Source organism: Pholcus phalangioides, unplaced genomic scaffold (assembly GCF_987345545.1).
Source record: "Pholcus phalangioides strain wild (caught in Gottingen) unplaced genomic scaffold, Ppha-v1.0 ptg000041l_1, whole genome shotgun sequence".
NCBI classification, from domain to species: Eukaryota; Metazoa; Arthropoda; class Arachnida; order Araneae; family Pholcidae; genus Pholcus; species Pholcus phalangioides.
Window position 1 is genome coordinate 5,856,864 of NW_028301627.1, and position 27,828 is coordinate 5,884,691.

At 38.6% G+C, this 27,828-nt stretch overlaps 1 protein-coding gene across 2 annotated transcripts; it reads right to left on the reverse strand.

Moving 5' to 3' along the window:
* Window positions 1-18,006: 18,006 nt before the first annotated feature.
* On the reverse strand, window positions 18,007-27,486 carry LOC149065162 (uncharacterized). Of its 2 annotated transcripts, XM_089254419.1 has the most exons (3): window positions 27,380-27,486; window positions 22,933-23,051; window positions 18,007-20,096 (listed from the first exon to the last, which is right to left on the reverse strand). In XM_089254419.1, the coding sequence occupies exon 3, from the start codon at window positions 19,318-19,320 to the stop codon at window positions 18,166-18,168; it is 1,155 nt and encodes a 384-aa protein (XP_089110545.1). In that variant the 5' UTR covers window positions 19,321-20,096; window positions 22,933-23,051; window positions 27,380-27,486; the 3' UTR covers window positions 18,007-18,165. The 2 variants fall into 2 exon arrangements, with proteins under 2 accessions (XP_089110545.1, XP_089110544.1); XM_089254418.1 differs by lacking the exon at window positions 22,933-23,051.
* Between the last annotated feature and the right edge of the window lie 342 nt (window positions 27,487-27,828).

Below are 27,828 nucleotides of genomic sequence, written 5' to 3' on the forward strand. Positions count from 1 at the left end.
GATCTACATCTTTGTGCTACTTGGGGAGCAAAAGAAAATCTGTTCTCGAGAAACGAGCAGGAAGAGTGAGAAAAAGTCGAGTTTTCGGTCTTCTGGTTTTTGCCTTGGTGTAAAGGAGTCGTTGCGTGAGACGTTCGGCCTCGCTCTGAATGTCCTGTGGAGAGCGATGAGCTAAACTATAAAATTTATGGGAGAATAATTCCCCTATTATATTGATCATGTCAGCTGATGATCCTCCGTGCCTTTCAGCCGTATCTACATGCCACCATTCAACTGTATCGACATAACATCATCTAACCGTATCTACATACCACCATCCAGCCTGACGTCCCCTAATAAGGTGGTGAAGGACTCTGAGGACATGGTTATCGTCTGTGTCGTCCAGATGAGGTAATAGATGGACAGTAACACCGTGAGTACCGATTTGTAATAACCATGTTCTTATCGTTCGGAGCCAATTGTAATTTCCCCTCTTATGGGCTAAGTTCCCATTCTCATTGATTTAAAGTAATTCGGGGCTCCCCTTTCTATTCCGAATGTAAGAATTATTTTTTGTATATCTGATTGCATCATGTGTTTTAAGGTTCAAACTCTGACCTGACCGGAATAAAACTTTTTTCGGCGGTTCCGCGGCACATTCGCCGTTCTACCACTCTTATCTAGCGAGACAATGGGGTGGCCTAAACTGTTTGTGTAGTGCATGTCTGACGTTTAAAGTGTGTGTAAGATGTCTGTGTAAAAAGAAGTCAAATCCGGGAATTTGGAGTTCGCTTGCTGTTGTGTTTTACTGGGGGAAAGGCTGAGGTCTAGATACCTGCCGCCACAACCTTTGATGTCTGGAATCTGGAAAAGAGAGCTGAAAAGAGAAGTCCATTTGCTTGAACGCCATTGGCTCGGGGCGGCCTCGTCTGGACTGGCTGTTTGGATGACCAGGGCTGTCTGGATACCTCAAAATGATAGGAAAGGTTTGAAGGTTCAGAGATGAAAGGAAAAAGAGAAAGATAGTGAGATTTTTATTTTTTAAGAGTTTTTAGATTTTTTTTTGAGATTTTTCGAGAGGTTTTTATAAAAAAGAAGAAAACAAAATAAGTAAGACATATATGAAAGAGGACATCACAAAAGAGAGAGGGAAAAATTTGCTGCCGGAGACAGGAAAGGCAGTGAGAATTACACCGTCTTCTCTAGGGCTAGTGAGTTCTTGAGCAGCGCCATCGACTTGTCTATGCTTTGCTGGATTTTTTCTGCAACCTGCTCGAGGCTGAGTCCTTCTTTTTGCATTAACTTGACCATGGTAGCCTGAAAAGAAATTGCCAACTCGTCGACCGCGCCAGTTTGGGTCTCGTCCGTGCTGGTATCGGGAGAAAAAGAAATCTTTTTCTCTTCTGGGGCTGGCATCCGTTTTTTCGTTGTTGCCTCCATCTGGATTCCTTGCGATCTTGGGCCTCTCGTCTTTCTTGCTTTTCCTGCTGTAAGGGGAAAAGATGCAGTTCCTGTAGTTCGCAGTATGATACTGCAAACAGTTCACACACTGTGGTCTGTCTACACCACGTATGTTTGGACAGTCCTTCGTGGCATGTGGACGGATGCATTTGACGCATCTTACAGGAGCAATACAGCTAGAAGAATGATGCCCCCAGGACTGGCAGCGATAACACATCGTGTGTTTCGGGGCTCCTCGGGCTCGATACTTTTCTACTTTGACGCGGAGTCGGTCCAGCGTGGTTAGCTCCAAGATTTTCGATGATTCCGGGACGCCTGGCATATCTACTTTCCATAATGGTAACTTGACACCATCCCGTCGTCGGCTCATCTGCTGGGCTTTAATCACCTGGAAGCCTTTCTCCTGTAAAGATAAGAGTACATCCTCATTTGAGGATTCGGGATCTAGTCCTCTGACTAAGGTTCAAACTCTGAACCTTTCCGTGTTAATCATTTGGTTTCAAGTAATTGTCTTCAATTGTGTTTTCCCTATACGATCACGAGCCTCCAATAAAATCGGTCCCTCCTTCTTAACAGTAGCCAATGAAACGCACGTCAATAGGAAAATTTTATCTAATAATGAAAAGTGAAGAGAAGTTTGGTAAAGAAAATTTATAGGAAAGAAAAAAATCGGAATTAGCAAATGAGATGAAGTTTATTGAATATAAGGAGTTGAGAAGAGAGTCGAAAAAGGTCAGAAAAAGAGAGTGAGAGAGATAGAGTGAGTTCGAAAGTAAGAACTTTGAGAATTGTCACCAAAAAGTCAGATATGGGAGTAGACAAAGTAATTGGCGAAAAGAAGTACTGGACTAGAGAATTGGGGTAAGTCACACTTCCGCCTTTACGAACCAATGTTAAATAATCACTCTCCATATAAAATTCGATTTATGTAATGCGTGATTCCAACTTATATTGTACATCATATATATGTGCCATTATTTAGAGTAGCCTAATAATTGAAGATAATTAACTGTATGAACTTTGTCGATTTGGACTCGTCTTTCACACGGGCCTGTGGTTATTGATTTCTTTAACAACGCAATGTACTGTTGGAGCGTAAATTCGTAATAATATAAATTAATCAGATTAACCGAGGATGACGTCACTCTCCGCTATCCATACAAAGGTTTTTAACAGCTGGCTGATGCGAAGATATATTTGAGAAAATTCAACTGCCCCTGAGGGGAATCGAACCCACGGCCTTTTACTTCGTTGCCTCTATAGGCTAGTGGTCTAGGGCGTTCACTTGGAAAGTGAAAGGACGTGGGTTCGATTCCCTGCAGGGGCAGTAGAATTTTTTCTCTGTTTCAAAAATATATCTTCGCATCAGCCAGCTGTTAAAAACTTTTGTATGGATAGCGAAGAGTGACGTCATCCTCGGATAAGTCGCCATCTGGTGGCATAGTCAGCAATTTTGAGCTTGGCCTGAATTGTGTCCGACCGTCCATGTATGGTTCCGTTCAGTGCACACGAGCTCCAAGGGAAGATTGAGATATTCGTTGCCTCTGTAGTCTAGGGCGTTCACCCGGAAAGTGAAAGGACGTTCGATTCCCCGCAGGGGCAGTTGAAAAAATTTTCTCTTTTCAAAATATATCTTCGCATCAGCCAGCTGTTAAAAACCTTTGTAATCAGATCATGTTATTGGGAAGATTACTTCTGAGGGAAGATGGATATAAAGTCGCAGTTATTAAACCAAGACTTGTAGGTGAACAACAGGCTAACAAGAGTGCCTCCTTTTAATATTGAAAGATAGGTTAAAGGTTGAAATTTGTGCGCCCTTTCTGGTCCGGTACCCAGGGCACCAGACCTGCTTGCTCGCCTCTAGTTGCAGCCCTGTGATTGCGTACCAATTTGCATGCTTAATCTAAAAATCTTAATGAGATCTCATTACCATGAGGACCCCTTTGCACGTGAGGCCCCCGGGCCATGTCAGGTTGGGCCCGTGAGTTAAGACGGCACCGGGAAATTGCGAGATGATATTTTTTTCTACTGCAGTAAAGAAACGAACGAAAACCCCTTGGGGAGATAGAAAATGATGACATCCCCGACGTGTTACCGCCCCTTACAAATACAACACCACAACAGGCAAAATGCCCAACGAAGTGGCTGAGAAAAAGATGCCCATACAAATATGGATGTCATATATTTCAAACAAAAATATAGCAGCCAAATTAAAAATGAACAAAAATTATAATCAATATATACACATGATAAAATACTATACAATGCCCATAAAGAATACTTATGGTTGTCTTATACTAAGTATGGATAGCTTCTCGATTTACTCCATGTTTATCGTATTTCTTTTTAAACGTGTCAATTGCATTACAATTTACTACCTCCGGGGGTAAGCTGTTCCATTTATTGACAACCCTATTAGAGAAAAATTCCCTGCGACACCATAACCTTGCATTGTCCCTCACCAATCGATACTGGTGTCCCCTTGTAAAAGCAGTCGATTGGCGGTGAACTAAAAGTTCATGGTCCATCCTATCCATCCCATTGAAAATTTTGAACACTTCGATCATATCTCCTCGACACCTGCGTTCATCCAATGTAAACATATTAAAAAAATGAAGTCTCTCTTTATAACTCAGGCCCTGTGTGGCAATAAGGACACGCGTAGCTCTTCTCTGCACCCCTTCAACCAAGTCTATGTCCCTCTGTAGGTATGGTCTCCAAAACCTTACTGCATACTCCAGTCCAGGACGAACTAAGCCTCGAAAAAGCGGAAGAATGACTTTAGGAGAACGCGAAGAGACCTTTTTGAAAATAAGACCAAACATTCTATTCGATTTTTTGACCACCGCTGAACAATGTTCCGAAAACCTAAGCCGCTCGTCAATGAGAATTCCCAAATCGGTAACCCTAGTTGCATTCGGGATAGTGACACCATTCAACTCAAAAGCCCATGGGTGCAGTGGCATCCTACTTGGGAATCAATTTCAGTACATTACAACTGTTTTAACAAGCTCACACGTGTTATGTTAAACAATTATGCAAGACATCTGCAAGCGTACATTGCCTTTATTTGAGTGTTGCCGAGTTCAAAATAGTAAACAAATACCGTATAACCAAGAGAAGATTCTTTTTTTTTTCAATTCAATCAAAATTATTACTCTCTTTTAAATGTGTCTAATGTTTTTTTCCCACGCAGACGCATTTCTGATAATTTCCCTCTCGTGGAAGACAGAAGCTGCTTCCATTGGTTTAACATTACATGAGTTGGGAAAAAAATTCATCAAAAATCAATTAAACTAAAAAAAATATCTTGGCAATACGGGATTTTGCAACATCAGCTCGAAAACAAAATATGTTTTGGCAGGGTACACCGATTTAAATCGCGATTTCAATCACGATTCAAATCACTTGATTTAAAAAAAAAAAATCATTGATTTAAATTACAAAACTTGAATCACTTGTTTGTTTTTTTCAATCAATGATTTAAATCATGAAATTTAAATTCCAATTTTTTTATTTGACTTCACTGATAATTCATTTTTAATGAGTAAAAAAGTATGGTATGCATGATATTGAAATGTAGTAAACTTCTATATTCAGAGAAATATAGAAGATACAATAAATATAGACTTGAACCTAATTCTTAAACTGAAGAGCCAAAAAAACTGGTAAAGGCATGCGTATGCAAACAAAGAGATATGGAACCAATCAGAGTACGGCGCTGCGATCGGCAACACCTATATAACACAACAAGTGTCTGGCATAGTTGTTAGATCGATTACTGCTGCTACAATGGCAGGTTATCGAGATTTAAGTGAGTTTGAACGTGGTGTTATAGTCGGCGCACGAGAGATGGGACATAGCATCTCCGAGGTAGCGATGAAATTTGGATTTTCACGTACGACCATTTCACGAGTGTACCGTGAATATCGGGAATCCGGTAAAAAATTAAACTACGACATCGCTGCGGCCGGAAAAAGATCATGCAAGAACGGGACCAACGACAACTGACGAGAATCATTAAACGTGACAGACGTTCCACCCTTCCGCAAATTGCTGCAGGTTTCAATGCTGGGCCATCAACAAGTGTCAGCGTGCGAACCATTCAACGAAACATCATCGATATGGGCTTTCGGAGCCGAAGGCCCACTCTTGTACCCTTGATGACTGCACGAAACAAAGCTTTACGCCTCGCCTGGGCCCGATAACACCGACATTGGACTGTTGAGGACTGGAAACACGTTGCCTGGTCTGACGAGTCTCAGTTCCAATTGCTTCGAGCTGATGGACATGTACGGGTATGGAGACAACCTCACGAATCCATGGACCCTCCATGTCAACAGGGGACTGTTCAAGCTGGTGAAGGCTCTGTGATGGTATGGGGCATGTGCAGTTGGCGTGATATGGGACCCCTGATACGTCTAGATACAACTCTGACAGGTGACAGGCATGTAAGCATCCTGTCTGATCACCTGCACCCATTCATGTCCATTGTGCATTCCGACGGACTTGGACAATTTCAGCAGGACAATGCGACACCCCACACGTCCAGAATTGCTACAAAGTGGCTCCAGGAACACTCTTCTGACTTTAGACACTTCCGCTGGCCACCTAAATCCCCAGACATGAACATTATTGAACATATCTGGGGTGCCTTGCAACGTGCTGTTCAGAAAAGATCTCCACCCCTTCTTACTCCTACCGATTTATGGACAGCCCTGCAGGATTCATGGTGTCAATTACCTCCAGCACTACTTCAGACATTAGTCGAGTCCATGCCACGTCGTGTTGCGGCACTTCTGCGTGCTCGCGGGGCCCTACACGATATTAGGCAGGTGGACCAGTTTTTTTGGCTCTTCAGTGTATATACAGTGCATATAAATATAGGAAGCGAAACTTAGACATTAACTGCACAAAGTCTTTGCAATGAATTACAACGGGGCACTAGGTATTAAAAATATACATGAATACTTGGTATAAAGCCATGAATTCTAGGCTCTAATTGCTTATTTAATTATAGATGTTGCACCAACATAAATACTGAACTTGAAACTTTAATATGAAAAGTGAAAAAAAGTCCAGAAAAAAGAAATTGCTCCTTTTTTTCACCAAAACTTATTACCGTATATACTCGTGTATGACCCCCCCCCCCTTCAGGACCACCAAACCCGCAATAAATTGAAAACTGTGTATAAGCAAGCCGACCCCAAAAAATCCGTGCATTTCAGAGAAAAAAACTTTCTTATAGTTTCATGCAAAATGAACTTAATGCAAATGAGATTACGGAAATTTACAATAGAAAATGATTCAAACTTTTTAATCCATTTCTTCTGTCTCCAAGCTCATCGTAATCCATCAGATCATCATAGTAGGTGCGGCATCTCCGTTTTTATCTTCATCTGGGCTGTCATCGCTATTGTAATTTTCAAAGAGGATATCATCTTCAGTTCCGTCCATCGCATTGTTGATGCAACACTTTTTGAGGGATCGGATGATAATTTCGGTCGAAACAGAATTCCACGCCTGATGTACCCATTGGCACACTAGGCCAATGTCAGGTTTTTTTCAAGGCACCACTTTTTGTAGTTTCTTTATCATCGGAACTCATCCATTCACAAAATCCTCAAATAGTCTTTGAGAAGCTTGTTGATGCTCATGTGGTGAGATTCGATTTGTATTTTATCTCACAGATGGCGGCACTTGTAAAGCCGACGCCATTGGATTGTCGCGCGGGAAATCGCAAGAGAAGCGATCAAACCATCAAGAGCTTAACATGTCGCTCCGTAGATTTTTTATTTCGTCTTATGTTTCGTGTTGTAAATAAATAATTATTTTAAGAAATTAATCAATTATCCTGAATCCATCATTTTATCCAAATCACGCAACTTCATAACCCAAAGTATGGTGACCGCGGACTTCAAACAAGTTCCAGTTTCTTCACTGCAGCACGAGGCAATCTACTGGCGTTTCCCGTGAGTGAACTTTCGCTTTCCGGAACTTGACATCACTTTTCCTGGATTTTCATCATGGAAGTAAGTGCCGTTCAGGTACCACTTTTTAACCACCATGATCCAGCGCTGTGGTTTATCATGTGTGAAAGCACTTTCGCTCTCGCTGTTCCGAAACCGATAACCGAATCTGTCACAAAGTACAACTATGTTGTCGCGAATCTGCCTCCGGAAAGTGCGGCTCTTGTCAGAGACATTCTCATTAATCCGCCGGCCACGGATCCGTATGAAAGGCTGAAATCGGAACTGATTAAACGGTCGAGCGAGTCGTCGTCCACTCAACTTCGAAAGCTCTTAACATGCGGGTCATTGGGAGATCGGAAACCATCCGACATTCTCCGCGAATTGCGACGACGAGCGGAATCGCATTCTGTCTCCGACGAATTGCTGATGGAGCTTTTTTTCCAACACTTACCGGCATCAACTCAGTCCATTCTCGCTGCTGTCACTCCACTCGTTCTCGAGAAAGCTGTTCAACTCGCCGACAAAATTCATGAAGTGAACCCTCAGCATGTTGACGCAGTTGAGAAACCGCAACAGCCGGATTCCGTCGCGCAACTTCGGGACGAAGTGGCTCAGTTACGCCGCGAGTTGAAAAACGTCCTGCGTTCGCGTAGCAACTCTCGCCAACGTACCTCACGTGCGCGCAGTCCGCATCCACGATCGGAAAACTGCTGGTATCACAACAAATTCGGCAACAACGCCAAAAAGTGTGAGTCGCCGTGCAAGTTTCAAAAAAACGGGGCGGGCGAGGAGTAATCGCGACATGCTCCTTGCCACAGGCATCTCGTCGCCTTTTTGCCATGGACAGAAATTCCAAAATTCGATTCCTGATTGACACTGGATCCGATGTTTCTATCCTTCCGGCATCACCATCACAACGACGCCGCGACGCCACTATGAAGCTCTCTGCTGCTAATGCTTCATCCATTAGTGTTTATGGTCAAAAGAGGGTGACATTAGATTTCAATCTCCGTCGTAATTTCACTTGGACTTTCCTACTGGCTAATGTTTCCACACCCATCATTGGGGCAGACTTTCTGTTCAACTTTGATCTTGTTCCGGATCTCCGACGACGATGTTTGCTGGATAGGACAACAAAACTCAATACTGACTGTGATCTTCACATTGCAGAAGTTCACTCAATCAAACTCATCGAAGGTGACACCATCTACCACAGCCTTCTCAGCAAGTTTCCCGACATCATCAAACCACCACAACCAGGACAACCTGTGAAACACTCTGTCGTGCATCATATTGAGACTGTTGGTCCACCTGTGCATGCCAAACCAAGACGTCTAGCTCCTGATCGATTGAAAATCGTGAAGCAAGAATTTCAGCAGATGCTTGACCTCGGCCATTTACGACCATCTAACAGCTGCTATGCATCACCTCTGCACTTGGTCCCGAAAAAGGACAGTGATGAATGGCGTCCAGTTGGTGATTACCGAGCTTTAAATGCACAGACTGTGAAAGACCGGTACAGTGTTCCAAATGTTCTGGACTTTACATCTGAATTGCATGGTAGTAAAATCTTTTCCCATATAGATCTCATTAGGGCCTATCATCAGATTCCTATACATCCGGAAGATGTCCATAAAAGTGCTATTGTCACACCGTTTGGGTTGTTCGAGAGCACTCGAATGCAATTTGGCCTTTGCAACGCTGCAGCCACATTCCAAAGGTTTATTGACGAGGTCACTCGTGGACTTCCATTTGTATATGCCTTTGTTGATGACATACTGGTAGCCTCGAAATCACCAGAAGAGCACATCGAACATCTAAGGTTGTTATTCGAACGTCTGCAAATATATGGCCTCAGCATCAAGCCCTCTAAATGTGTATTTGGTGTTTCATCAATTGAATTTTTGGGTTACCAAGTTTCTGGATCTGGCATCGAGCCTTTAACAGATCGTGTTGATTGCATCCTGAACTTTCCTAAGCCAAACACCATCACTCAATTACGACGTTTTCTTGGTCTCTTCAACTTTTATCGTCGTTTTGTGCCCAGAGCTGCACACATCTTAACACCTCTACACAAGTTTTTGGAGGGAATAAAAAACAAAAAGAAATCCAAAAGAGCTACTCAAACCAAGCCAGCTGATATCCTTCAGTGGACTGATCCAGCCGAGCAAGCATTAATCGATGCGAAGCAAGCTTTAGCGGGTGCAACATTACTTCACCATCCAATTCCTGGTGCCAAGCTAAGTCTTTGGGTCGACGCCAGTGATTTAGCAGTTGGTGGTTCGCTAATGCAATCAAATGGAAAAGGATGGGAACCCATTGCATTCCTGTCCATGAAACTGACAAAGAGTCAACAGAAGTTCTCCACTTACGACCGAGAACTGTTAGCAATGTACACTGCTGTCAAAAGATTCCGGCACATGCTAGACGGCCGTGAGTTCATAATTTTCACCGATCAGAAACCTCTCGTCTTCGCCTTCAAGCAAAATCCTGATAAATGCAGCCCACGTCAATGGCGACACCTCGACTTCATCTCGCAATTCAGCACTGATGTTCGTCATACTAAAGGTGCAGATAATGTGGTAGCTGACGCTCTTTCAAGAATAGAAATCAACTCGATTTCCAAATCACCATTCCTGGATTTTGACCTTTTTGCAACTGCTCAACGAGAGGATCCTGAATTAAAACAGTTACAGCAAGACAACTCTAATTCACTGACTTTCAAGTCAATGCCAAGTCCATTTACCGCAACAGAACTGGTGTGTGATGTGTCTACAGGCTCACCAAGACCATTTGTTCCAGCGAGCTTCCGCAAGACTATTTTTCATCATTTCCACAATCTTGCTCATGCAGGTGTAACATCATCTACTCAGCTAATATCTGCAAGATACGTTTGGCCTAACATGAGAAGGAACATTAAAGATTGGGTAAAGTGTTGCAATGAGTGCCAACGCTCAAAGGTTCATAAGCATACCAAAACACCTTTAGGCACCTTTGCAACACCCGATGCAAGATTTTCTCATATTCATATCGATCTGGTTGGACCTCTGCCTCCTTCAGAAGGAAAGACATACTGTTTAACAGTAATTGATCGCTACACCAGATGGCCGGAAGTCATACCTGTAGCAGACATCACAGCAGACACAGTTTGTCGTGCCTTGTTCGATGGTTGGATTTCCCGTTATGGATGTCCATCAACCATAACAACCGATCAAGGACGGCAGTTCGAATCATCACTCTTCAGAGAACTGATCAACCTGCTTGGCACTAGCAGGATTCGTACCACTGCTTACCATCCACAGGCCAATGGCATGGTCGAACGGTTCCACCGTGTCTTAAAAAGCTCATTGAAGGCACATGAGAATCCAAAGTGGACCGTCACATTGCCAGCCATCTTACTTGGTCTCAGGGCAGCCGTCAAGCCGGATAGCAAAGCCTCTAGTGCCGAGTTAGTTTTTGGTACATCTTTGAGATTACCTGCAGATCTCTGCACGGATACACCCGGTCAGCTCTCATCAACATACACATACGTACAACAGCTCAGAGAGCGTATGAATAGTATCAAACCATGCAAAACATCAGCTCATGGTCAATCCAAAATTTATGTGCATCCTCAACTGCAAACTTGCTCACATGTGTTTCTTCGAATTGACAAGATCACACCACCTTTGACACAACCATATACTGGACCCCATGAAGTGATTTCTCGTAATGAAAAAAATATCACTTTAAATGTAAATGGGAGAAAGACCTGTGTTTCACTTGACAGAGTGAAACCCGCATTTATCTTTAACGATGTCTGTGTGGAACTTGACAAAAACAAGCTCGAAGAAAAGAAAAATGACACTGTGCCAGTACAACCATATGTCACTAGGTCTGGCAGAAAAGTCAAATTCAGTCCTAGGCTGATAACCGAAATTAATTTTGTTTCGAATTGTGCATCATAATATTTTTTTGCATCTTGTATTTCATGCATCTCATTTATAGTATGCATCCGATGTATATTTTGTACAGCTTATTGAATTTTTTTTTAAGTGTATACTTATTGCACATGATTTCCTGCATCATTGTATTATGTCTTGCACATCTATTATTCTGCATCTTATGATTAATTTTTTGTATCTCATTTATCGTTCTCTCACCATGTTCCTTCACTGGGGGGAAACTCATGTGGTGAGATTCGATTTGTATTTTATCTCACAGATGGCGGCACTTGTAAAGCCGACGCCATTGGATTGTCGCGCGGGAAATCGCAAGAGAAGCGATCAAACCATCAAGAGCTTAACATGTCGCTCCGTAGATTTTTTATTTCGTCTTATGTTTCGTGTTGTAAATAAATAATTATTTTAAGAAATTAATCAATTATCCTGAATCCATCATTTTATCCAAATCACGCAACCTCATAACCCAAACTCACATCTAAAGTCTGTACAATCAACGCGTTAGCCCATCTGGTATAAAAGCCAATGATTTTTTCCATTTCCTTGCCTCGGCTTTGACATTATCTCTTCTGTGGGGTTTGAACATATCCCATACCAATAATGTCGGTTTCTCGAACACTGATACAAAAATTGCTACTGATTACGGGGGTCGACATTTGCTCATCAAAAACTGACCCGAGTATAAGACGACCCCCCCCCCCCACTTAGGGAACAAATTTTTCCACAAAAAAACTCGGCTTATACACGAGTATATACGGTAAATCTTCGAAAGAATAAAAATGCCTAAATGCTAAATTATTAAGCAACATCGTGCAAGTTAGAAACACGTCACAAAATAAATGCATCCATCAACTGGGCAAGAAACGATCCTGTCAATAGAATATGTTTTTAATTTAGTTGATGCTGAATGATCCTTTGATTACGCATCGAGAAACCCTGCACCATATGCGATACTGAGTCGCCACCATGCTGACGGGTGTGCCCTCATTAATAAAAGCCCATCAATACAAGAAAAATTTTAATCCATGAAGTTAATTTGGGCTCAACAACCTTTCATGTTACATAAACACAGATTTTGCATGTTCATATTTCTTGCTTGTGGTTCGTTTGTTTGTTAGCACTTCATTAATGCTGGATTAAATTTCAGAGATTAAATAGGTAAATGATGTGAAAATTATTGTTAACAAGATTTGTTTCAATTAATAAGCAGTCAATTGATTTTAGTCAAAAAAATCCGATTTTTTTGCTTTTTTTTAAAGAATCGTGATTTTTTTATACCCTGTATATTGAGCATGAGCACTGCGAAAAATTCATTAAAAGAATAGCAATTTTACATTATGCTCCCGTTCGAGTGGGTCACGTGATGAATCGAGTGACATCAAAACGAGTTTCATTCTAAAGAGAGCGCTTGTTAATGGCTAACCTTATATATTCTAGAAATCTTGGTTGTAATCCTCTCTCCGTAGGATGCATAGCTACATGGCCAACTGTCATGGCTCAGCCTGGGGGGCCCCGCAACAGGATGTGGAGGCCATGCCAACTGTACAGTATATTTGAGTATTATGGAATAGTCGGGTAGTATGGAACACCGGGTTTTCTCCGCCTTCAGAGATGGCCCCAAAAATTGGAACGGTGATAAATAACTATAAATGCCCCTGTGACGTTACAAAGTCAATGTCACTCGGTTGTCACCATCATCATTGCTACTATAGGACATAAGACAAAGCGCTTGAAGAGGTGCAAGCACTCTGCAAGCGCTTTGGGTGGAGATAGACTTGGAAGTCTGGGGGGCAAGGTCATTTTATTGCTGAGGGGGCACGATGATGATGATGTCAATTCATATATACACATATACATTAGATCTGCCCACTCCACTTTTGACGCTGGGGGGGGGGGGGGGGGGCAATGCTACCTCCCCATCTCCGCACATGCTATAGGAAAATACTTGTTTTTTCGCTTCCAGAAATTTGCTTAGGCAAGTTTCCAAAACCGACCGTGAAACAGAGCGCCAGACCCATTTTTTATATATTTCATCTTGAACCATTTTTAGTGCCTTTTGCGGATCATCTTCTGATGTCATCAGGATTACATCATCAGCATACATACCCAGGAGTCATGGGCCATATTTGGGAAATCATCCATGAATATGTTGTGAATGTATGGTCCCGAATTGGACTCCTGGTTAATTCCTGCTGTTATCTTTCCCACTCTTGATTTTTCTTCTCCAATTTGTACTTGAAAAATTCTATTTGAAAAATATGAGGATAAAAATTTGATAATAACTGGAGGGTATCCTCTGGTTAGCATTTTGTGAAGTCGGCCTGCTTGCCATATGCAATCAAAATATCAAAAATCTGCCTTGCTATAATCCAATGCCACTGCTACTGTATGTTCTATTTTTATTCTTGCACTTTGAACATGTTCTATTACCCTAAGTAGTTGGTGGCATGTTCCATGCATGGTCTTGAATCCAAATTCTATACGACCTAGCTTGAGTCTGTTTGTAGTTTCCACAATTCTCGCTGTAATCGATTTTTCCAACAACTTGGATAAATGTGGTAACAAGGCTATTGGCTTGTACGAGCTAGCTTCTTCTTTGGGTTTCCCTGCTTTGTGTATTACTTTTATTATTGCTTTTTTCAATATGCTTGGAAAGTATGCTATTCCCATGATTAGATTAAAGACATTTGCTATTGATACAATGACATTTGGTGTAATTTTATGGCTTTTGATGTGATGCCATCATATCCAGGTGACTTCCTTGGTTTGATACTGGCCATATTTTCTTCTATCTCTTCTATTGTAATAGGTCTGAATGCTATAATGTCTATTGAAATTTCATTTTCCAGAAAATCATGGACCTCTGATTCAATATTTTGGACAAAATTTTGATTTATAGTTCAATTTGGAGAATTGTTTTGCATAAATCTTGACAAATTCTTTAGCCTTCTCTGCATTGTTATACATTAGAACACCTTCTGAGTTTTTGATGGGTGGCAGTTTATCTCTTTTATTTTTCATTTTGTGATAAACTTGAATTAGAAATGCACCCAATAATTTGAAACTAAGCACAATGTGCATAGCAAGTGTTGTATTTTTTTGTGCTATTCCCATTTTTTTAAGCTAGAATTCTCTCAGGTTAGATGGGGAACATGATTTTTTTTCACAGATGGTATACTGGATAATATGGAATATTATAGGCGTTTTTATACAACTCCAACGTACTATATATTGGAGTTGGGCTAGCACAATGGAAACCCCTGTTCTCTGTGGGTCCATTTTGACACTTTTGGGGCAGAATAGGAAGATTGCATTTGTAACTCTTTTAAATAGACTATAACACCACATCGCTTATCAACTACAAAAACAATTAAATTTTTATTTTTCATTGTCAGAGACTCATTAAATCTTACTTTCAATCAATTTGAATGAGTTTTCATCATTTTGAGAACCCCTTATTTCATATTACTCAATTATTCCCTATTAATACAAATACAACGCCACAACAGGCAAAATGCCCACCGAGGTGGCTGAGAAAAAGATGCCCATAAAAATATGGATGTCATATATTTAAAAAATATAGCAACCCAATTAAAAATGCAACTAACAAAAATTGTAAACAATATTTACACAAAAACCGACGGAAATGATTTTATTCAAATGCCTTTCTTCTTAATCACAATCTCCATTTCTTAAATATGACACAGTTTTCAATGCAAAGACAAGAAACCAAATTGTATTGGAATACAGGTTCCAAGTTTCTCTACCATGTTTTAAATTGGGGTAATTGAAAAAAATAAAAGGGGTATTTCGTATTACCCTAATGTACTGTATTAATGGTCATATCCGTGTTATTCTGACACATATTTTATACTTCAATATATGATTTATATTAAAAATGAATTTTCCTCCTTTAACATTAGTATTTTTTATCTTTGTAACTTTACCCTGTTTCAAGGTACAACAGTGCATGCTTCCAGGTACGAGATTTCTTGTTGTACTTTGGAAAACTTTTGCTTTTCTTTTTCAAAAATCTGTGTTAGATGAAGTATTTCATTATAAATATTTGTAATCGTCAATCTTTTTTTTTTATAATGTAAGGATCATAAAGACGTACTAAAACTATGATTATTGGCAATGACCTGTGAAGACAGGAACTTTATTAAAAAAATAAATACACAACTGATATTCTTGTTGAGCATCATTGTCAAACATTTTTGAATCAATCCTTTAATTTTTTCAGGCCACGTCACACAATCTCAAACAAATAAAGAATATGTGATGATCCAATGGAAAAAAAAAAAAAAAAACATGCACGCACAGTTTCCATATTAATCGATAGAAATAACATTGACGGTAAATCAATATTTTTTAAATTCAGTTAAAAACCCTAAAAATATATATACACGCGATTTTATAAAATATTAACCAATTAGTACTTTAACAAAGGCTGTTGCATAAATCCAATTAACTCTCCAATTTAATTTGTATACCGACTGGAAGGACTTTTAGTCCCTTGGGGTCACAGGGTGTCTGTGCCAGCATAATAACATTTTTGTGTTTTTCTCAGTTGTTTTGATTGTATGTTTTATGTGTTGTGCAATAAATAAAGTCCATAATAAAAAATAAAGTCCAATAAAAAAACCATAAATAAAAAGATTCACAGAAAAATACGTAACCTCATCGATAAGCAAAACTTTATGCAAACTTATTACAGAATTTAAAAAAGTAAAAAATCATTTACTTTATTTTAAAATAGATTTTTGAAGAGTTCTTACGAGATATCATTCATTTACTTCCTCTTTCCTTTTATCATGTTAAAGAGATGTAGGTTCTTTTACTGAGATATCATGGTGAGACACACTATCATGCTAAGTCATTTGCTTGATGCTATCAATTTCATTTGAATTGCCTTCGGAATGAATCAACATCAACTTAAGCTTCGACAAATAAGGCCCTCCTCACACGGGGAAACTAAAATTGAGCTAGAGTTGCTTCAACTTGAGAGTTGAGTTGAGTTGACTAGAACGAGTCGAGTTGCCTGTTCTCCCTCACACGACGCTACTAAAAAAATATTCAAAGCCTGGGAAACTGAGTAAAAACAGCACAGTCTATAGTTTTCCTTCTTATCTTCTGGTATCGTGTTAACTGGGTTTGGAAAAATCGAAACAAAGAAATAAGGAAAATAATTTCTATTATATACGTAAAATTGTTACAGAATTTCAGCTCACAGGTAAATACAAAATTTCCTTATTTAAATTGATATCATTTTGAAATGACAATAAAATGGTAAAAATTAGATAATTTTTAGTATAACTTCATATTTCATTTGGAAAAAAAAAAATCGCAATAAAATGTATGTTTTTCCTCTATAAATGTGCCTTTCAGTACCTATATATGTTGGATTTAATATATTTTTATTGTTTATTAGTTAAAATATTGTCACGCAGAATTTTAAGTAGTTTCATGACATGAAACGACGAAGGCGCTGGTTCCGAGAGGCAAAAAATAAACTATAGGCAAAACTACAGACAAACAACATGAATGGTTGTTTATGTTGCAGGAATACTCCCACACACAAATGTGCGTGTACGTGACCTAGATTACAGGCATCCCAAGCAAGGGGGAAAATCAGGGACCATCCCTATGGAACACGTGCTTGTTTAGGTACATGTGAAAGTAGACAGTATTTTGAAATTTTCTGGAGGTTCTTATCCAGGGCCATCTTAAGAGCATCATGCCCCCCCCCCCAGCCATGTATTTTTTTTCTGAGACCCTACCTGGCAAATTAATTTGGTTATTCCTAAAAATTTTTACCAGATCTAATTTTCATGACGCTCCATCTTCTTTTGAAATCCCCCCTCCCGGGGAGTTTTGGGCCCCATGTGTTTACTACAGACCTGTCATCTGGGGGGGGGGGGGGAATCAGGGGGCTATTGCCACCCCCCCCCCCAGCTTTCAAAAATACACTAGAAATAGTATATGTTATTTGCTCCCTCCCCCCGAAAAAAGTTGAAATGACAGTCCTGGTTTACCATTTCATTCAGTGGCGTCAGAGCCAGGGGTACTCAAGCACCCACGGTAATTTGTGGCATGGATCCGAGCACCCCAGAATTGATTCAGAAAGTAAAACTTTCCAATATAAATCTAAAGATGAGCACCCAGTTTCGAAACAATTCCGCGATGCCCCTGATTTCATTATCATTTCAAAATAATATTAATTTAAATAAATAAATCGTGTATTTACCTGTGAGCTGAAATTCTGTCAAAATTTCATTATATCCTTTCAACTGATAATTTATTATACATATACTCTGGATTGTTTTTCAATTTGGGTCCAAACTCACAACTCACATGACGAAAATATGAAGGAATGCTAAAGGTAGTTTCTTCAACAAAAGTTGGCAGAAAATACATGGCTGGGGGCATGATGCTCTTAAGATGGCCCTGGATAAGAACCTCCAGAAAATGTCAAAATACTGTCTACTTTCACATGTACCTAAACAAGCACGTGTTCCATAGGGATGGTCCCTGATTTTCCCCCTTGCTTGGGATGCCTGTAATCTAGGTCACGTACACGCACATATAAGTTGAGCATGCCAGTCACGAAGTGACTGAGTCGTGTTCGATATTTCGTCGCCAATTTCCTCATGTGAGGGTGTCTAGAGCGATATACGTGCTGGTCTTCAGGAAACGGTTTCTCTTATCAGTTGCAGAACTTTAGTTTCCTCGTGTGAGGAGGGCCTAAGAACTGGTTGAAAAGTCTCTGTAAGAAAAATTGCACTCGTGTGGTTTCTCACCAGCATGGACTCTTAGGGCTTATCTCCTGTGTGGACTCTTTTGTGCATGTTTAAATTCTTACTTTCGGAAAATGTTTTTCCACAGACTTCACATTCGTATGGTTTCTCTCCCGTATGCACTCTTCTGTGACGATTTAAACTGCCGCCATGAGAAAATGTTTTACAACACATTTCACACTCGTGTGGTTTCTCTCCAGTGTGGACCCTGTTGTGTGATTTTAAATGGGATAGACGAGAAAATGTTTTACCACAGATTTCACACTTGTGTGGCTTCTCTCCCGTGTGGACTCTTCTGTGCGATTTTAAATGGGCTATTCGAAAAAATGTTTTACCACAGATTTCGCACTTGTGTGGCTTCTCTGTTGTATGAACTCTTCTGTGAATGTTTAAATTGTTACTTTCAGAAAATTTTTTTCCACAAAGTTCACACTCGTATGGCTTCTCTCCCGCGTGGAGTTCCTTGTGAATCTTTAGACTGTTACTGTGAGAGAATGTTTTACCGCAGATTTCGCACTCATGTGGCTTCTCTCTCGTGTGAACTCTTCGGTGAATGTTTAATTTGTTACTTTCAGAAAATGTTTTTCCACAGACTTCACACTCGTATGGCTTTTCTCCTGTGTGGACTCTTCTGTGTGATTTTAAATGGACCAGTTGGGAAAATGTTTTACCACAGATTTCACACTCGTGTGGCTTCTCTCCAGTGTGGACTATTTTGTGAATATTTAAACTGCTACTATGAGAAAAGGTTTTACGACAGATTTCACACTTGTGTGGCTTCTCTCCCGTGTGGACTCTCCTGTGTGATTTTAAATGGGACAGCCGAGAAAATGTTTTACCACAGATTTCACATTCGTGTGGCTTCTCTCTCATGTGAATTCTTCTGTGAGTGTTTAAATTGTAACTTTTAGAAAAATTTTTACCACAGATTTCACACTCGTGTGGCTTCTCTCCAGTGTGGACCCTGCTGTGTGATTTTAAATTGACCAGTTGAGAAAATGTTTTACAACAGATTTCGCACTTGTGTGGCTTCTCTCTCGTGTGAATTCTTTTGTGAATGTTTAATTTGTCACTTTCAGAAAATGTTTTACCACAGATTTCACACTTGTGTGGATTCTCTCCAGTGTGGAATTTTTTGTGAACGTTTAAATCAATATTACTGGAAAGCATTTCACTATAGATATCACACTCGTATGTCCTCTCTCCACAATAGACTCTGTGACTTAAAATTGCCAACTTAAAAAATGTTTTAAAACAGAGTTCACACTCCAGCGGCTTCTCCAACAAAAATGCTTTGCATAATTATTACTCATAAGACTACTCTCTTGTGTGACATGTTTTAGATATGTTAATATTTCTCAAAGAAAACATTTCACCAGCTTCACGTTCATGCTGCTCCTCCTCAGTGTGAATTTATGTGTGCCTGTATAAAGCACTAATTAGACAAAATGTTCTCGCAAAGATGTTACACTAATGTGGTTTTCTTCCTTGTGTTTATCGAGTGTGTTCAGCTCTTAATTGCTGATTTGTGAAATGCTTTATCACAGATATACCACAAATGTGCTTCCTTCAGTATGGACATTTTAGTGTAATATATTTATGGACACTATTCTAAATCCATCCATTTCATCAATGTTCTTCTTCAGCACTGACACTCATATGACATTTCCTCAGTTTGAAATCGATAAGAAATTATACATTTGGCTAAATTGGAACAAAACTGGCATTGCCTTCATCTGCATTATCCTTATTATATGATCTTGCAGATGATTCACCCTTACTCAAGATGTGTTTGAACGGAGGGTAGGCAACCAATCTGTTATCATTTATACAGTTCTTGTGAAGTTTGATGTTTTTCGAAAACCTTCGGCTGCATATGTTTTCTCAACATCGCGTAAAGATCCTGCTGTTTTATCCTGCACACTATGATGGGGATATTCAATTACCTGCAAAAGAAAAGTATCATCATCACAAAGTCTAAATCTAATTTAATCAAGGTTTGCAAGGTTTTGGGCAATTCGGTAATATGGAAAATGCCCATTCACCATACTGCCCAAACCACCTGCCTCAAACACCATACATGTCATTCCTAAAAAAATTGTACAAACCATTTCCGAGACTTTATAATTATTTTTACAAAATATCAGAGCACTCAAGTAGTAATTTCAATTTTTTTTAGTTCATTTAATTCTCCATCATGAAAGTTGTTTCTTAATTTGTTTCAGAAAGTACGTAATTTTTTTAAAAATCATTGTTTGCAGCAAAACCTCAAAATCTAAATAAAGTGCTAAACAAAGAGACTTGGTGCAAATGTGGAATTTTCTTTCAAAAAACTTGGAATAACATTTTATACATGAATGAAGTAGATGAATAAAACTGACAGTAAAAATTTTGAAAAAAAAACTTTTGTTTTGTTATGGAAAAACTATTTTTTGTTCGTGTTTCGAAATTTTGCTCATCATATGTCCACTCTGTTATGCTCGTTTGGGAAATACATTTTTATCGCAGAATAAATCTGATAACACTATTGAACTCATTGAAAAGTTCACTTTTAATGCTTGATCAACTTTTTTGGGTTTGACGTTTGCAAAATGACTTAAGATTCATGTTGTGCCTTTAGTACCAGATTTTTCACTGTGGTATGTCCCACTCTGTTACATCATTATCATAAATAATTAAGATTTTTTTCTCTTTATCGACATCAAGTTCATTTTCCACATGGAAATATGCTTCAAAATGTAATAAAAGTTTTCATCATTTATTTAAATTTATAATTAAAAAATAATAATTCAGGATAATTTGTCTAATCTGTTACGTCTTCCAAAAACTCACGCAATGCAACAGAATAGAAACTATGATTTAAAGTAAATTTTTCATAGTTAAAAGGTTTTGAAAATTTATATTGAACTTAATAAGTTCTCTTTTAATTAAAACCCATTACCACATTATCTATCATGTTATTTTTTCAGTTAAATACAAAAGCTAAGTAGTACATATCGTTAAAATCACTGCCAGGGGCACAGATCCATGGAGATGTGTCACAGGGGGCATTTTAGTATGAGTAAAGGTCGTCATATGACAATACATGCTGTACTTTTATAAGACAGCAACACTATTTTCCTACATTATTTTTGTTTCCAAGCTCAATTTCCCCGATTCCACCACGTCTACTCTGGATCACTAATGTGAGAGGAAAAAATGTGAGATTTATACCAACACAAAATTAATATTCAATTTCAACAAAAAATTTTGGAGGAAAATAAAAATCATCCTGATGATATAATACAAGGCTCCCACTCGAAAAATTAGAAAAAGTAGGACGGGGGAGGATACACTGCTTAGACAACATAACATAATCACAGCATAATAAAAAAAATTCCCAAAAATGTTTTTTTCTCATTTCAAAATTATTATTTTCAAAGCACTATTACAGTAGCCTATTAGATTGATTCCAGCCCAAACCAAACTGACAGAAATGACTTTGTTACAAATGTTTAGCGATACAATGTTACATTGATTACGAACGAGAACATAACAAAAACTTTAATAATCATCCAGTAGAGTGGACATTTGAATGCCATACTGTTGTCATTCTGTGACTTGTTATAATAATAATGATAATAAATTAATAACATCTTCAATGGAAACAATTTTTGGCCAAAACAGGGTACAACCGCAGATAATTCTTTTCTGTCTCTCCTCACACTATAAATTACATTCTTTTTTGGAGTCTTCAACAGTCTAATCTGCCAACTATCTTTGACAATGCCCAGAAAATTATGAAGGCATGTAAGCTTTATAAGAATGGTGTTCGTTCGAGACCACTTCTAAAAGCACTGCACAAAATGTGCAAATTAGCAAATTACAAGGTCCGATGCAAATAAATCAAGGTGAACCGGATGGTTATATTGAATTGTTCATCCTTTTTTTTTAAGGGATTAGTTTACAATTTACTGTTCAATGCCAGTGTAATCAAATGAAGCACTTTCATTTCTAGCACTTTGCTGAGCATTATAAGTTTTGTTTATGCCTCTGTATGCCCTAAAAATACAAAAGACAACTGAATGCTAGAAATTCAGAACAGTCCTATGTATCTGCTTTTGATCCAAACAGTTGTTTCACCTACACACAAAATGTGGACCATAATTTTGAATGATGAATGTTAGTTACTATCCAAGACCATTAAGTAATAAATACAAAAAATATTTTTGTCATCCAGACAAGTTTTTACTGACTACTCTATTTGTTAAACCCCAAACTAAGCAAAGAAAAAACTAATAAACTAAATTATCCACATACAACCCCCCCCCCCCCCATGATATAACCTTAAAAACGATAAAATGTCTGCTTTAGCAGAATTGCACAATATATAACATTTTTAATATTTGGCACTACATCGATGATTCCCTCCTCAATTAAAATCAATTACACAAATTTCTTTGATAAGATTTGGTAAAAAAAAGTAGGACAAAACCGAGAAAGTAGGACATTTTACCAAAAAGTAAGATGAGTGGGAGCCCTGTATAATGTACAAGTTCAGAGTGTACTTCGACCAGGTTTAAAAAATTTTACCAGACCAAAATTCAAACTATGGGGGGGGGGGCGGCATTTGTCTTTTGAATTTCCTCATGGGGATGGGCATTTTTCAAAGGTTATAGAGGAGTCTCTGGGTCTTCTTTGGCGGTTATTGATTTTATGTAGAACTAACTATAATACCCGTCACTGTACATTACCTTTGTAATGCGCATGTTCAGGAAAGGATACAAGTAGCCATATAGTCACCATTATGGGCGAATCACTGGTGTAGAAATGGGTGTACTGGCACTTAAACTAAAGCAGGGATTTATCCATAGGTAGCTCAACTTTGACTCCACAATAATAACCTAAATTCCAGAGAACGGCTAAACATAAAGTTTATTAATTTCATGAAACACATGGTACGTTATACATATAAAAAGAAACGTGTACCTTATACAAGGACACATAGAAAATAACATATTGGCTCTCTAAGAAACGAAAGCCTTCTCTCTCGAACAGCGAAAGAGAGGTAAAGCAAAGGTGTGCTCACGAAAACAATGTGTTGGCAGATTTATGATATTAGAGTGTCAGCACCTGCTTATATACATTTGTCGACAATGCCGCCACAGTCATTTGTGGCACTAGATACTTGTAGGAAGGTTTTCTTCTGCACACACACTTCAGTTTTGCCTTCAGCTCAATATCAGTGCTGTGCGCTTGTGAAGAAATGTCTTAACCTTTAATTGTTTTTAATGCACCGCATCATGTTATACTCATTGAATAAATTAATACTTTTTAAACTACTGCATTTCCGCCTCTTAAAAGCTGTGAGAAAAAGAGATGCCTCTGTCATCTGATGGAATTAATTTACCACCAAAGAAAGTTTTTTGTCCCAAAAAATGGATAACTTTATTTTCAAAACAAGTGATGCAGAGAAGAAAAAAAAGATATACAACTTGCGAAGTCACTTTATGCATGCAACATCAACCTCATTTTTCACTTGTTTCATGACCCTTTTCTCCTTTCGTTACTTTTCTGGAATTTCATCACTTTTCCATGATCGTAGAGACCCTGAATTTACCAACGGCTTTTGCATCGCAACTCCTGATAGTGAAGACAGATTCATTATTGCTGTTTTTCCAGTGTGATAATACGTTCTTTCACAAACTTTTCTGTTCTGTTAAAGGACATATGACTGTTTTGTCAAGTACAGTCAGTCAGGAAAAATCGATGTAATTTAAAAAATAATTAATGTAAGGAAAACACAAATCAAAGGATTCAACCTTTTTTGTTAAAAAAAATAGCTGGAAACAGCAATTGACTGATCTTTTTTTGTCACTCTGTGGATGAGCAGCGATTTGTATAGTTTGATCCCATTTTATACATTGTCAGAAGCCTGGGTGCCAATTCCTCAGGAGGGGGCCTCAAGCTAATTGCATTTGTGGCCCCAAGAAATCAATTTGTGGGGAGGACAAATAATGTTATAAAAAACAGTTTCTATTGCGATGCAACTTCAGTTTCTTAAGGGAAAATTTTGTTTTTGGCACAAGATGGTGCAGAATTGAATAATTTTGGCATTTTTGTAGCAGAATGTAACAAACGCCAGTATTGTAGCAAAATGTAACAGACATCAGCAATTGTAGCAAATTTTCCACCCCCCTGATCTTGCCCCTGCCCCCTTAAGAGAGAAATGCATCTGCGGACCATCTTATTTTCGGTATCTTTCAAGCTAGTTGTTTACACGTCTTTGGCAAATTTATGATTTCTCTTTTTTCTTCCCTTTATATCACTGATCAAAGTTTTCGTGGGGTCAAAATGACTCCCACTTCACAACTTGTATAACTTTTTTTTTTGTCTGATGGCAGGTGTGTTCAGATTGAAATGGCATATCGAAAGAGCACCAGTTTTCTTGATAACAGTTTCAAATTAGTCGTGAAACATTGGATATCTGAAGTGATGATATCAAGATATCAAGTGAGCATGAGGATAGTGTTGTTAGTGAATCGTATGTAAGATCTGTGTGATCAACATGTCATAAGTTGTTTAATACTACTGCGTTACTGACTTAGAATAAAATTAATTTTGGTGCTTGAGAAAATATAGTATTTTCTAAGTATATTTCAATCATATCTGTTCAGTTTTTCATCATGAAAGTTGCAAAAGTCTAAAAATTTAATAAGTAATTTCAAAGAATTTTCAAAAGAGAGAGGGTCATACATCCCTCAATTTCTTTCAAACATACAGGGTGATTATAATTAAAGTTCGTTTTTTCAAAAGGCTGTAAAAAAGAACCATTGGTCATAATGACCTGATATTTCACCTGAACATATACATGAAGCAATGGGATTTTGTCTGGCACAAGAAAAAAGTTAAAAAATGGATCGATAGATGGCGCTGTAGTCGTCATAAGATGCAAATTAAAAGACGTTATCATAAGAAATATCATAGAAAAGCAAACGGTCATGAAACCATCAGGAAAAGGATGCAAATTAGCTGCTACTCAAGAAATGTTCAATATGCTATCCACCATTTTCTCCTATAATCTGAAAGCGCACAACAGCATGTTCCACAACAGATTAAAGTGTATAAGGGGTGATGTTGTGAATGTGTTACGTAATGTGGTTTTTCAACTCAGCTAAGTTCGTAATCAGACCATTGTACACAACATTTTTTAGATGACCTCACAGCCAGAAGTCATAAGGATTCAAGTCAGGTGATTGTGACAGCCAAACTGTTGGAAAATGGTGACCGATAACTCTGCCATTGCCAAAATGGAGATTCAACAGTTGCTTCACTGATGTTGCAATATGCAGAGAAGCACCATTGTGCATGAAAATTGTGCTATCCACATATCCGCGCTGTTGCAGTGCTGGAATGAGCTGGTTGTGCAAAAGAGATTCATACTGTGTCCCATTGTCGGTACAGGTTATAGGACCTGAAGGATCTATCTCGAAAAAGAAAGGGCCAACGATAAATGCAACTGTAAACCCACACCACACAATGACCTTTGGAGAATGAAGAGGCAATGGTTGCATTTGCAACAGATTCTCTCTTGCCCATATCCTGCAATTTTGTGTATTGACAGAACCTTGGAGATGGAAATGGACTTAGTCTGGCCATAAAATGTTCTATGGCCATGCATGGTCCCCTTCCATCAGAGCAAGAAATTGCAGGGCGAAATGCTCTCATATTGGCAGGTCTGCGGGAAACAACTCTTGAACATGCGTAATTTTGTATGGATAGCATTGCACGTTTCATAAAATTTTATGAACCGTGCTGACAGGCATGTCTAAAGCTCGGCCAATTCCCCAAGCACTGCTTGACGCTTCCTGCAATGCGTATGTATGTCTTAATAAAAGAAAATTTTTGGGAAAACAATTAAAAGAAATTCATAAAAATTAGCTTTGATAAACTTGATATTTTTCTCAATTTTTTACTCATAGATTTAGTACAAAATGTTATTGATCTTTCGAGAAGTGATCACACTCAAGTGCAGCGGGAAAAGGTGTATGGAGGAAAGCGACCAAAATATGAGGAATATTTCCGTAGTTATGTTTAAAAATAGTGATATTCACGCAACACTATTATTTCGAAACTGTGTTGTCTGAGCAATGGTTTTTACAATTATGAAATTTTTAAGCATTCTTTAATTTAAAAAACAAAGCTGATTTGATTTGAGCTGAGTTTCTATTTGATAGTCTCTGCTATATCAAACGCCCCCACTATGTTATGCTATGTTATGTGCTATGTTCGCAGCTATATTCTCATCTCGCTTCTCTTCTTTCGGTACAGCTTCGATATAGGGGACACGCCAAGTTGGCGACTTTTTTCCGGCGATAAGTTGCCATCATTGGCGCGCTCTGGTTTGTTGCTGTTCTGCTGGGTTGTCGTTGTTCCAGAATATTCGAAGAATTCTGTGAGGGAGTGGCGCTGGTGGTTGTTTTTCCGTGTTCCTAGCGCGTCTTTCAAACGGGTTTTACTGCCATTTTCAAACTGGTTTTCTCTTTTTTCCATTCTATTCTCTCCCTTTTTTTCTTCCAAATGACGTCACCTTATAGCCGCGGCGTTTTGAAAAACCGTTGGGATAGTTCTTCATATTTTCTCTTCCTTCCATATATACGATGTAGTGTGTGTGTGGGATTAATTGGAATTATTTTGGATATACTTTCCCTCAGGTTGTACCTTTAATATTTTCCAATATTTATTCTTTTCCACATGCAGGATGCCCCTGCATCATTATTATTTTATTTATTTATTTTACCGTTGTTTATTTATAAGAACCCGGATTCCCGAAAAGAGAGTCCGGGTTTTAATTATTTTTTTATTATAATTATGCTTGTTGGTTTTAGCATTTTTATGCTCGCCCAATTCAGCTGTTATTTACGTTTCCATTTCTCTTGTGTTTCATGATATTTTTCATATTGTTTTCTATGCTGGCGATTTTTTTTTTCGGCGCTCGTAATGTGTCTAACGGCCTTGGCGACTTCTGATGGAGTCGTCGGACATATTTGGCGCCGAAAAAAAAAGTCGCCGAAAATCGCCAACCTGTCCCCTATATCGAAGCTGTTCCCTTCTTTCTCATTCGTCGCTTTGCAGCCCCCACTATGTTCTTAACCTTAGCTTTTAAGAGCGAGAAAGAATTTGATGCATCAAAAAAGATAAAAACCACAATATAATTGGACGATGTTTAAAATATATATGAGATATTTACCATCATATATATAGGTAATACACACATACAGGACTGTACATATTAATCACACATAGGTGTGAAACAGTTTACATTTACAACCATGATCAACCAGATAACGGTAAATATCGTCGACCGTGACTGTACTCAACTCATGAGGTAAACAAAGTATGAAGTTCGTAGTGGTTGTCGTTCTTCGAATGAACTTCATGTGACGTCATCGTAGGCTGACCATATTTCCTCAAGAAAAATACGGGACATTGGGATTCAAAATACGGGACATCGCCAATTATTGCCAAAAATGACGCCAAAACCGAACAAAGTCGCCAAATATTGTTGAAATAATGGAGAAATGACCGGAAATGCAGCATTACTGCTGTTTGCAGTGGATTAAAATGAATTCCACGAAAAAAAAAATTTCACTAAGACAAATGTGGGAGATTCATATACTCATTTATAGTTGCAGTTAT

What these genes read in the sequence shown, in the direction of transcription:
- LOC149065162 (XM_089254418.1), bottom strand. Translation starts at nt 19,320, where the DNA reads ATGCTTTCCAGTAATATTGATTTAAACGTTCACAAAAAATTCCACACT.